Below are 13,026 nucleotides of genomic sequence, written 5' to 3'. Positions count from 1 at the left end.
AAAATAATACAAAACAAGATTCATAAGTTATATGGAGTCCATGGTGACAATCAATAGAGTGCATAGGTTGGCTACCTAAGCACACAAGGAAACAAAAATGCTTGATGCATTGCTTGAATGTAAATACCACAAATGTAATGGCATATACATTAATGAGACTATGACCTCTGCTATCCTCTATGGCTATCTGCTATGGTAGAGATATTAGAAATTATTATAAAATAATTGTATGTAAGGCTCTGGTAGAGCTGTATATGAGAACCATACACGTCTTACCTATTGGATTCAAGTGAGGTCAAACAGCAATCAAAAGTTTATGTGGAATGAGTCTTAAAAGGTTTGAGTTGGGGACTCACTTGAGGCTTCCAGCTGTGGGGCCATAGAGGGCATGTCAGTCAGGGCAACCCCTCCCTTCCCTTTACCCTGTTTAAACCACCAAAGACAAAGGCAAACATGGTTAATACCCACCTGACCTGGGCAAAATACCTATTTGAAATGGTTTAAAATATAAGCTTCTGTGCTTGATTCATTTTGCTTTGCAAGCGGTGTCGGCTATTCTGAGACTATTCCATTTCTTCCATTGTGCCGAACAAGTTAAATCAATCTCAAGTTTTCCTAATATCTCAAATTAGTATTTTTCAAATGCGTATTTTGCCCATGCCTGATACCCAGATTGCTGATTAGACGATGATAAAGTTAGTCTGTGACAGCATCAATGACATACAGTACATAAACAGTACATGTAGAGTAGGCAGTGCTGAGGGGGTTCTTACAGTTCGGTGTTTGGTGCAGGTTTGGGCCAAGGCCCTCAGGATCCTCTCTAGGGGTTCTCTGAGCTGCTGTCTCTCCAGTGGGGTCTCTGTCAGGGGCAGACAGCTGTTCCAGTAGTGCCGTGCTGTAGCCATACATATGACAGGGTCCCCAGTACGCTCTGCATAACTGAAGAGGAGAGAAAACATTAGTAGTAGTCACTGCCCCTGTAGAATTAAGCATGACAAGGATTGACATGCAGGCATAAAATGATAGAGGTGAAGAGAGTGATACCTGAGGCAGAGAAAGAAAAGTTACAGAAATCAGAAACTAACCTCACACTGGACTGGAGCATTTTCAAGGCTTCTCTGTAGCTGTGAGGATGACCATTTGACTTGTGGACCATGCTCAGTCCCCTTAAACATGCTGCATTGCTTAACATCTCCTGCACCGCTGAGGGGCTGTACCTTGTAAGGATAAAATAAGTCCACAAATTAGTCATTTAGAAAAAGGTCAGCAAGTTGGCAATCCAAAAAAACTACAGGTTGGACCAAACATTCTAGCTTTTAACTGGCAGAGTTTGTTTCACCACAGCAAGGGACACTTACAGAGCGTAGGCCATGACCTTCAACCTCTGACTAGCGGGGCCTTCCAGTTGCAGTGCATTGTGGGTGCAGGTCATGACCAGGTTATGATCCTGGGCCTGATGGGAGAAGCAGGCCAGCTGGGTCCAGATATGCAGCTCCACCACAGGGTCACTCCATCTGCAGTCGGACGCCATGCGGACCAGCTGAAGGAGAGCAGGGAGAAAGCAAGCAAGCCATGAATGACTTACCTCTGGACCCTTCCAATTCCTGCTGCCCGTGTTGATCTAAAGCAGGACTAAAAACTTTCCAGGGCATCTTAACAAATAAAGCATATGTTGCAAGATAACTGAGGATGCGTTTAAGTGCCAGTTGCAGACATGGTAGATCCTAAGTGGGATCCTTGGGATGACGCTATCCTTGACCCTAACTCTAACCTAAACCCTCATCCTAACCTTAACTATAATCCCTACCTTAACTGTTATACATTTCAACTTCAATGGGGTGACGTCAGAGTAGGACCATCCCAAGGATCCCAGTTAGCATTTACCTCAAAGACATTGAGACAGATGCAGTCACAGGCTCTGAGGGCTAGTGCATTCTTGAGACATCTGCCGCAGCCTGGCCAACAAAACAGGAAACGGCCCAAGCTCAGACATACCGTAGAGAGACTGGGGACAGAGAACTCCATCTGCCTAGGATCACTGTTGCACTGGAGCATCTCAACTCCGACAAGAACACGCGTCATGGCCGACACTGACTCATTCTTACACTGGAGAGACACATGCAGTAAATATAGACAAAAGTAAGTTTGTGCACAGCTACGATCAGGCACTCTTCCCCTGGCCCTTGAAACAGGCAGATTCAACCGAATTCTAGAAGAGGATAGACTGTCTATCATGTGATCTTGGGGAAGTTGAAAATGAAATGCATGTCCTTTCTATGACAATTTAAGAACTAGTCTCCTGTGCAAAGTGTCCAGTGGTCATCCTAAAGTGTTCTGGCTAGATGACTAACTTGAATTTGATTTATTTTTAGAAAATCAATTAATCAATATTTCATGCATTGTAGAATGTACCAGTCGGAGATTTAGTTGAATGTTATCTCAGACATCAAAGTCACAGTCAGATATTGCATGTATGTGACAGACATTTGACAAGAATGATGAATGACTCACAATCCATACCGTACATGTGACTTTAACTGAGTTGATATACAAACAATTTTTGATATACAAACACTTTTTGATGATGTGCAATTCCCCTTGAATTAAAGGAGTTCTTTAATCAAAAAAGTATTTGTTTTTATATTTCTCATCAGTCCACCACAAGTATAGTCTTTAGTCTATAGTCTAAAGAACCAATCTGGAATTGGTACATCCATTTTTAAACTTTTAAATTAATTATACATAACCATTGATCCTTCGTCTTTGAGCATGTTTTCTCCCATGAAAGCGATTTACATGTTGCATAACAACACAAGTTCCTTTTATTACCACACAACCTAGGTTGGGGGAATTTGTTTTCAGTACAGCATGGTGCTCTACATTCACTGACATACACTGCAATGAATAGAAGACAGAAAACGCAATACAGTCCAATGCACTGTAAATAGCACTCGGTCCATGGAACACAGGATCCTTTTCCTCTCATTGTTCATTGTTATGTGGTAATGTTTTAGGTACAGTCACATGCCTTTGTGACAGAATATGGTTATAGAAGCTTTAAATATGTTTTCCTGTCTATAAACATTTCCTTGTGTGATATCAAGCTCACTACCACAGCGATTACCCGAGTTTTACATATATTGTGTAAAGATTTTCCTGAACCTGTTCTATCAATCACTGTGTGACAAAAATAAATAAGGTCTATACATATTTCCTTAGGAAAATACCCAAGTACTTTTAAAGGTCACTGGACATTCCACATCACTTCTGTGTCAATTATCTATGCCTGTGTAGCCATAGTGTTTATATGTGTGTCTGTTTCATAATAAGTGTGGTCGTAACACAGTGTGCCATTGATTCCTATGAAAATCAGAGACCCTATAAAAACAAAGATATTCATTCCGAAATCACACTAATTATTATCCTTGCACTCAGATGGACTCCATTCAACTTATTGAGTAACTTGTTGAAGACATTTTTGCATTTGAGCTAATTTTAGGTGTCATAGCGATGGGGGTGAATACTTATTGACTCAAGACATTTCAGCTTTTCATTTTTAATGAATTTGTAAACATTTAAAAAAAAATATTTTTCACTTTGACATTATGAGTGACAAAACCATATCAATTAAATCTATTTAAAGTCTGGTTGTAACACAACAAAATGTGGAAAAAGTCCAGGGGGGTGAATACTTACTTACTGGAGGCACTGTAGTTCAACTGTCTTAAGTTGCGTACACACTTGTGTACGCCCTGAATTCCTTGGTCGGGGTGCCATAAGAACTATCAGGAAGTTCAGGACAAATCAGGGACAAAATTCGGGTGGTGTGAAAGGTTCTACGAATGCGTACGATGGGCTCTGCAATGATCGGCAACCTTTCAAACAATATCAATGTTTCATTGTGCTCAATGCTCATTCCATTCATGCCCGACGTTCTACGGTGAAGTCATTATGTGTGAAAGCCACACATCTTGAGTTGGAACTTTCTCCTCTTTGTCTAGTGTGAAAGAATATCTGACTGTAATAATTCCTACTGTATTTTGTGTCGTGTGTAGGCAGCTTTACCCCATCAGAACCCAAAATATAAAACATTTTAATAGATTTTTTAGTATAGCATTACAAGCAAACATATATCAAAACAAAAAAACCAACAACAAATGGCTTATAGATTAATCAACATTTTGAGAGTTGGGTGACAAGCAATGAGGTGGGTTACAATATATTATCTAAAAAAAAAAAAGATTTAGAATTATATTAATGACATGATTGCATCACGCAATTCCTGCAGATTTTTCAGGTGCATTTTTAAGCTGTGAATCTCCCGTTCTACCACATCCCAAAGGTGTTCTATTGGATTCAGATCCGGTGACTGGGAAGGCCACTGAAGAACACTGAACTCATTGTCATGTTCATGAAACCAGTTTGAGATGACTTTTGCTTTGTGACATGGTGCATTATCTTGCTGGAAGTAGCCAATAGAAGATGGGTAAATTGTGGCCATGAAGGGATGCACATGGTCAGCAACAATACGCTGTGGCACTCAAGCGATGATTGATTGGTATTTACGGGCCCAAAGTGTGCCAAGAAAACATTCCCCACACCATTACACCACCTCCACCATGAGAAGGTGTACAGGTGTTCCTAATAAAGTGTTCAGTGAGTGTGTGTGTATATATATATATATATATAAAACACATCTTTAATATGCAGAGTCATGAATCTCAGCACAATATAATTCAAAGTCAATCCAAATCTTATATTGTTATATCTTTGTTGCTTATGTTGCAGAATCGCTGTAATTTTTTCCATGTCTGACAGTTCTCCACATAATCCAAGCCACATAACCCTTGAATGAGCTAGTTCTGCTTTCCAACATTTTGTAATACATTTCCTAGCAGCTGCTAACAAATAGGCAAGTAGTTTAAAAACTATTAAGAACTATGTAACAACGATCAAGACGGACTGCAAGACCTGTGATATCATGAGTTATTTTAAGTATTTCGGACCAAAAAAGTATTTTAGGACAATGCCAAAATATATGAACTAAAGTGCCAGTTTGCCTATTCTATTAAGCATTTCAGGGGTCATAACATAGCAATGAAGTATTTAAAATTGGAATTCTCTAGTTCGATTACATTTGTAGCTCTACTAATGGTTTCCCACAGCTTTTCCCAACCCTCCTCAGGGATTTCTAATTGCAGGTCAGCCTCCCATGAGGCTTTAAGACCATCAAGAGGAACCGTTTCCATCTCAAGGAAAATCTGATAGGATGTGGAAATCTTGCCATCTATTCCATCCTTGTATAGTCATTCTTTGTACGATACCATCCTTTACCATATCTTTACCTGCAGGTATCTAAATGCATTTTTGCTATCGAGACCAAATTCCTTTTATAGGTCCGGAAATGTTTTAAGAGTTGGACCATCAAAAAGTTATTTTTTCTCATGCCACTCCCTAAATCCCTGAGACATAGTGGCTGGAGTAAAAGTTGGATTATAAAATATAGGTATTTGTCTAACCATTCCATCTTGCCAGTATTTTCATTTCACTTCTATTGAAAACAAATATAATAGTCTTAGACAGACATTCATCTTTACAGAAGAAGACAACCCGCTAGAGACATCCATTGTTCCGAATCGTCTGTAACTTTATTAATAGGGGAGTAATAATAATAATAATTTACTGCATATAGTTTTTCATAATCGGGTGATATGTTAATACCAAGATATCGTATACTTGTCAAGGTCCATCTATAAGGATATGTGTCTTTGATACAGGATGGAGCCTTGCCAAATGTCATCATTGCAACTGTTTTTCCCATATTTATTTTGTAACCTGATGTGGCACCATATTCTAATATTATCTTAAATACATTTCGAACAGTGATTAAAGCTTCAGTTGTGAAGTAAAGGATGACATCACCTGCATATAATGAAATCTTATGTTCCATTTGCCCAATATGTAAACCATGGACCCCTGAGGAACAGCAGATGGCCTCTGAAAGTGGTCCTATCCTGAGAGCAAATAGGAGGGGAGAGAGAGGGCATCCTTGGCGTGATCCTCTCTGTAACGGAAAATAATTTGATATGTCACTATTGGTTCTAACAGATGCTTTAGGATTCGAGTATATTAGCTCAATCCATTTCAAGAATCTTTCCCCAAAGCCAAATATTTTAAGTGTGGCGGACAAGAATGACCAGTCAACGCTTTTTCAGCGTCTAGGGATAGTAGAATTGTTTTTTTTCCCTGCATCTTGAGAGTAATTGATAATATTCAATAATCGTCTTCTATTTAAAGAAGAATGTCGACCCTCTATGAAACCTGTTTGATCTGAGTTTACTAGATCAATGACATGTTCAATCATTTTGGCCAGTATCATAGTAAGGAACTTGGAATCACAGTTAATCAAATTCATGGGCTTGGGGGACCCACATTCTAACAGGTCTTATTTCTTTATTGAAGTAATGGTTGCCTCGCACCATTCCCTCACACAAGTGTCTGGGAATGTATCCCTTTCTATGATATCATCAATAACACCCTTAATCAATGGAGTTAGTTCTGGAATAAATGTTTTAAAAAATTCACAAGGGAATCCGTCAGGGCCAGGAGACTTTCAATTGTTCATACTTCTAATAGCGTCCATTAATTCAAGATCAGTAATGGGTGTATCAATCTCTCTGCTCTTCAGTCAACTCTGGTAAGTTCAATTGTTCAAGAAAGCTTTCTGGGGAAAACACAACTTCAGGTTCTGATAAAGAGTTTTATAGTATTCTGCAAATGTGCTGTTCACTTCTTTGGGGAAATATGTAAGTTGGCCTTGAACATTTCTAATACTTGGGATACATCGATCAGCTGCACCTCTTTTAAGTTGTAAAGCAATGAGTTTACCAGGCTTGTCTCCCTGAGTATAATACTAATCTAATAGAACCTTCAGCCTCAAAGGTAAGCAGAGTGTTAAACTCGCCCTTTGATGCTGTCAGCTGAAATAATACATTTTATTGAAGCGATTTTTGCTTCAATCTTGACCTGCTTCTCCTTCCTAACTTAATTTGACCCCTAAAGTAGGCTTTTGCTCTCTCCCATAATAGTGTTGGGCTGGTCCCTTCAGTGGAATTAAATTCTAAAAACGTTTTAATCCCAGTCTTGATAAATTGCTAAAAGGGTATATCACCAAAGAGCGATGGGTTCAATCTCCATCTAGGTGGACCCAATGATCGATTTAGAAGTCTTACCTTTAAAGTAACAGGGCTGTGAACTGAAATAGTAATGTTGTTTATTTTACAATCATCTTCATATCATATTAAAACTATAATTTTCATCTCATGGATGGTCAGTCCTTGCATCCATACCTCGGTCTATGAATTTAAGAGTGAATACATTTCTCCAGTCCCATCCCTAAGCTGTTTACCAAAAAGAGTGGCAGGGAGACCGCTTTGCCAGATTGCCCCTTTAGAAACAAGCCCCTTGTTTGTATTCATAAGCAGCTCATCAGAGTGACTAATCTGACTGAGCGGACATGTTACCTCATCATCAATGTCCAGCTTCTGCCCAACCTGCTGCTGGAGGAGCCTCTTGGTCCACAACCACGTGGCAATAACTCGTCTCCTCGCCGCAATAGGGACACTCTCTCCTGGAATGTGTCCATTCGATTGGTGGAGCGCATAATCACACAGCTATATTCAACAAAGAGATAAAACAGTTAGCATAGTATAGGCATTACAAACTCATCATGGCAAAATCTATCTGTGGCTCTCAAATCAACATACACCACATACACAAACATAAGGTTTTGTATAGACAATCTAAGCCATGGACATGCATGCTTTTAGACTGAACGATGGACCCTAGCAAACATCCGGTCAGCTTTTTTTATTCTTAGCCAGCCCTTAGCAAATGAAGTGAACTGACTGAAATGAAACCCTGTGCACTCGAGTCCATAGCCTGAGGCTTTCCAGCTCAGAGTTTCAGATTATGACAGCATCTCGAGAACAGTCACAGCTTAATCTGAGTTTGTTTAAATCAGCTATCTTAGTTTTACACAGAATATATGTTTAAGAAGAGTTATTTTTTTATCTTGTGTCTCAAAAGAGAACCATTAAGTAGACACTTAATTAATAATTCACTGATAAATTGTCTTTCATCCAGACTTTGTGCTGATGTACATGGTGGACCCTTAAATATATGGTGAAAATTGGAAATTGGATTTATTTGGACACAAATGCTATAAGACGTTCTGGAGTGTGTGCCTGTGTGGTGTGCCAAAATGTGTGTTTCCAAATACCATCAGTGCCCTGAACTCTTTCTCTGTTGTGTCTGCTACGGCATTGTCTCACCTCAGATAGTGCTACTCAGTCTGCACTGATCTGTCTCATATCTCGCGAACGGTCATAGGGTAGACCAAAAGTAGCCCGGCTAAAATGTGCTGTCAAATCGTTACCTTGGTTACAATGTGTAGACTACTTGTAAGTGAAACAATAAATCTGTCAATTATTTTCATGTTTTACATTACCTTGAAACTAACAAAGGACTTGTGGTTGAATGTGGTTGAAGGTGCAGCCGCTATTTAGTTTAAATGTACACGAAAACTAGCATCATTTGTTTAGTGAGCCAGCCAGCTGAGCCACTCACATTTCACATGAAACCAAACGTGTGCTTTACCCGCAGCTGTGCAAACTTTATATCCCCATAGATATTCCCATAGAAATGGGCAGGCGCATTAATCTCACGAATTAGGATCTATTTCATCTCTAGGAAGGACACCACTACGATGGAGGAAAGTACTGATATGTAGACTAGAATGCCTTGCAGCAGCCCTCCAGCAACAGTTCAGAGAGATCACTGATTCTGAGAGACCTGGAGTTTCTAAAGAGCATAGGCCCTAGAGGAAGGTAGGAACACACTCCCCTCGGATTCCCACCCAGCAGTAGCGTCTATATCCTGTGTGTGAGGTCTCACTCTCACCCCTCACCCCATGCCCTCTGTCTACCCTCTGTCTAAGCTGAGAGTGTGTTCTTTTTAACAGAAAACAAATGAATCCCCTTCGGGGGAAGACCCTTGACGACTCTGCTACCGATCAAACACACCAAGCGAGGAAGGCACCTGACTCTCATCTGGGAGGGCTGCCGACAAACTAAATCAACTCACAATCAAATCGCCTGTGCCCCCCATCCACAGTGTCACTCAATATATCTGACCCCCCTCCACCCCACCCCACCAATACACACCCACCTCCAAAGCCTTGCGTACGTCCGGGAGGGCTGCCAGGTCCAGGGGAAGGACATGGATGCTGCCTATCCTCTCTGTTCCCTTCCCAGCTCCTTTCTTGGCCTTCTCTCCAGGTGGAGCTCCCCTGGAACCACTGTCCTGCCTCTCCTGACTGGCCTTTGTGGCCATCACACACCAGGGCTGGATCAGGCCCTGGGCCACAGCATCACACAGCAGCACCAACAGCACTGGCTCTCTGAAAGCACAACAGACCCAGCTAATTAAATAGCCGTAGCTTCTGACTGGAGCCTGGAGTTTTTCCCTGATCAGGTAACGTGTGTGTGTGTGTGTGTGTGTGTGTGTGTGTGTGTGTGTGTGTGTGTGTGTGTGTGTGTGTGTGTGTGTGTGTGTGTGTGTGTGTGTGTGTCAATGACTGTAAAAGAATGGACATATTGAAGTCTCACGTCACCCTATTCATTTCAATGGTAGTAGCTCATGCCGCTATTCCATCAATGAAATGCGTACTTCCTTCTCACCATTTTGCTCTGTCCACCCACAGAACATGAAGGGGAAGCTATTCTGCCCTCCTACATTGAGAGCCCCTTCCCCCGAGGAGACAAATGGCTGTGAGATCTGTGAGTCTCAGTCTTGAGAGGTGTGGGAGCTGTGATGTCATCAGTATAGAAGTGATAAGATGAACTCTGGTTGGGTCTCCTTGCCAACAGCTCCTAATTAAACTGTGGTAGTAGAGTGTTATAAAAGCAGAGGTCCTCTTTTCTTTGTCCTGTTTTTTGTTCTTGTCATGAGCTGTGAGTAGCATTGTTTGAATGACCTATGGTCATCTCTCTCTCTCTCTCTCTCTCTCTCTCTCTCTCTCTCTCTCTATATATATATATATATATATATATATATATATATATATATCATTTATCATTGAGGGTAGAATGTAACATCTTCCTATGAATTATTTACCTAGTAATAATTGTATAAGGACACAGTATTATTAAAGCCTCATTTCATTCATTCTATTTGACCATTCTTGCACTAAATCAGCACAAACTCAACAATTCTTTGGACATAGTGATAATTACATTACTTGGAGTCAGATTACCAATAATAGATATGCTTTGCTGTTAACCAAATATAGCCAAATGTCTTGTCAAACCTTCACATGGAAACTGACACCATAAATGGTCTACAAACATGCTCAGTATTCACTCTGGTTTTGAACAACGCAAGGAGAATGTGCGAGCCAAAGGCAGCCCTGTCAGGTCTCTGCCAGTCAAGCATGCCCAATGGGTTACCAACCTCACGGGAAGCTCACGGGAACACACCTCAGCCAGCAACCAATGCCAGCATCAGAGCAATACAGACACAGCACATTATTCATCTGATAAAACAATACCTATGCTATAGAAGTCAGCTTTTTTCAACCAAAGCTAAAGCACATATAGATAAACTCCTGTAGCCTACGTCATAATTATTGATCCTATTTATTTTGTTCTCAAATTTAATCATTGCCCTATTAGGATACCCGTAGTAAAATGTATCATAGAAAGCCTTACCTTCAGCCATAATGTGTAGTGATATCATCATCCAAAGTAAATTATCATCCCACAGAAAACAAGATGTTTTAATAGCTAAATAGGCCTTCTTAATATCTTCCATCACATGCTATGATTGACAAGGTTGTTGATCTCAACTGATCCGCTCATGAAAGCGTCCCTCAGTTCTGTCAAGCCTTGATATGAATAAGATATAACATTTATTCTGTTTCTGTTCTAAAGCTGTGATGGCTAAAAGTTAATTGTCCAAGTCTCCAAGCAAAGAATAGGCTACTTTTTCTACAGAAAGCCAAGTTATGAATAAACTCTTGCAGCCTAATGATTTGATATTTATTTGCTAAAACAAAAGCAATTGGCCTATATGTGCACAGTAGTTTGATCCATTATATCTTATAAAGCCTTATATCCTACCTTCAGATGTGTACGGATGATAATCCATTATCATCAGGCAAAGTAATTCACAGTTTAATAGTCCAAATATCCACAATTTTGCCAATGGCTTCAAACAAGGCCTTAAATAGCTTCCATCTGCCAACGATTGACAAGATTATTAGATTTGTAGATGTTCGCTCATAAAAATGTCTCTCAATTCTAAGCCTGGTTGTGAATCTGATAATAGCACATAAATCACTTTCTATTCTGAAGCTGTCCTTGTGCATGTCATTAGAAGCCCTCCAGGAACATTATATATTGTTGTTATACTGAACTTTCTCAGTTCATTATCACAAAGATGTAAATCATTACATTACAATCATTCCTTCATCACTGCAGAATCACTGCTCACACATTCTCTGCACGTGCCCTGGCTGGCGTAGGCAGTACCATATGACATCAGCACTTTATAGAAGTGAGAGAAATGTTTCTATCGTCTGATCTGGGCTATAATAAAAAGTATGCATTAAAATGAAACGCATTAAAATTGCATATTTGAAAGTAGAACATGAAAGTCACGCTGGATTCAACCTCATTTGACCAGGAACAATACCTACTCTGCCATTGGAATTACATTGGGGATTGTCTTAATGAGCAGAACTACAGAACTATAATGGTATCACAAGTGGCCACTAGGTTTTGCGGCATGCCTGCCAGATGGGTGATGGATCACCTGGTTGGGTATGTGTGTGTGAGTGTTTGTGTGTGTATCACTGTAGTAATTGACAGCTGCTCACACCCACCCTGCGTGTCCTGTCTGCCTCAGCAGCTCCACCAGTCTCTGGAAGGTGGGCAGTAGGCGCTGCTGCCCCCCTGAGGTCAGAAGGTGGCTGTTGTAGTTCCATATGTACACCGCTGCATTGGCCACCAGCCAGGCCTCCCGAATCTCTGCTCCCAGCTCAGCTGCACGCAGGAAGTTGGAGGTGGCGTGGGCAGACAATTCCTGAATCCAGTCTCTGTGAGAGGAGGGAGCACAATAGTTGTTTTGTCTGCATAATATATAGAAAGCAAACTGCTGAATTAAGTTCTGTAGCTACAACATCAAAATCAACATGCTTACCCGCTTGGCTGGCGGTTATGTGAAACACAAATTAGTACCTGTTTTGGATTAATGCAGATTAAAAACACACATGTTTATTTGTTTCCTCACCTGTAGACAGCCCAGTGTGGATCGTCTTCAGTGAGGTGGACACCTCTCTCCTCAGGAGGGACAGCTGGGCTGTTGAGCTGTACTCCCTCAGAGCGCAGCTTGTGTATGGTGGCCTGAGAGACACAGGAAACCACAAGCACTATAACCTTGGATAGATATCAAAAGTGACTTATACCCTCCTGGTAACACTGCCTCAAAGGAGAATTTCAATGCCAACTCAATATCAAAGAGTGAAACGGGCACCCACAGTCATCAGTGCTCTGGGAGTGGATCAAAGGGACCTAAAATGATTGGTGAACTATAAGAACAATGTTTCTGACTCCTGTAGCTGGCAACTGAGGTGAGAGCAAAAAAAGAAAAGTCTCAAATTAAGGAGGAACCTTTTGAACAATCAACCCCTCAAAAACAATGGGAACCCATTCTCTTATTAGAGCAAAGAGCTGAATATCATAAAAGAGACCGCATTTCAGATTTTGTTAAGGTCATTGTTTTCCCTAGATTGTTATGTCTTGCCTTTTCTTCAAAGACCTGTTAAGTTAATATCTCCTTTGAATCACATAGTGTGCTGAGCAAAAATGCGAACATTGCTAGTAAGTAATGCTGTGTCCCACATGTACAAGACTTAATCTCCGTACTTGCATCTCTGGAATGTTAGTCAACACAATTCCTACACAC

At 40.6% G+C, this 13,026-nt stretch overlaps 1 protein-coding gene across 1 annotated transcript in view; it reads right to left on the bottom strand.

The window, feature by feature from the left end:
- Positions 1-13,026, bottom strand: part of cfap46 (cilia and flagella associated protein 46) — a gene marked incomplete at its 5' end in the record, with an annotated part of 58,481 nt that overhangs the window by 28,350 nt on the left and 17,105 nt on the right. The window contains 9 exons of the mRNA XM_083696206.1: positions 357-423; positions 774-939; positions 1,086-1,217; positions 1,359-1,540; positions 1,996-2,106; positions 7,524-7,673; positions 9,229-9,460; positions 11,945-12,157; positions 12,352-12,464. Coding sequence (XP_083552332.1) covers positions 357-423; positions 774-939; positions 1,086-1,217; positions 1,359-1,540; positions 1,996-2,106; positions 7,524-7,673; positions 9,229-9,460; positions 11,945-12,157; positions 12,352-12,464 — 1,366 coding nt within the window. The remainder of the gene's footprint in view (positions 1-356; positions 424-773; positions 940-1,085; positions 1,218-1,358; positions 1,541-1,995; positions 2,107-7,523; positions 7,674-9,228; positions 9,461-11,944; positions 12,158-12,351; positions 12,465-13,026) is intronic.

Source organism: Argentina silus (assembly GCF_951799395.1).
Source record: "Argentina silus genome assembly, chromosome: X".
NCBI lineage: Eukaryota > Metazoa > Chordata > Actinopteri > Argentiniformes > Argentinidae > Argentina > Argentina silus.
This window is presented reverse-complemented; position numbering and strand designations above follow the sequence as displayed.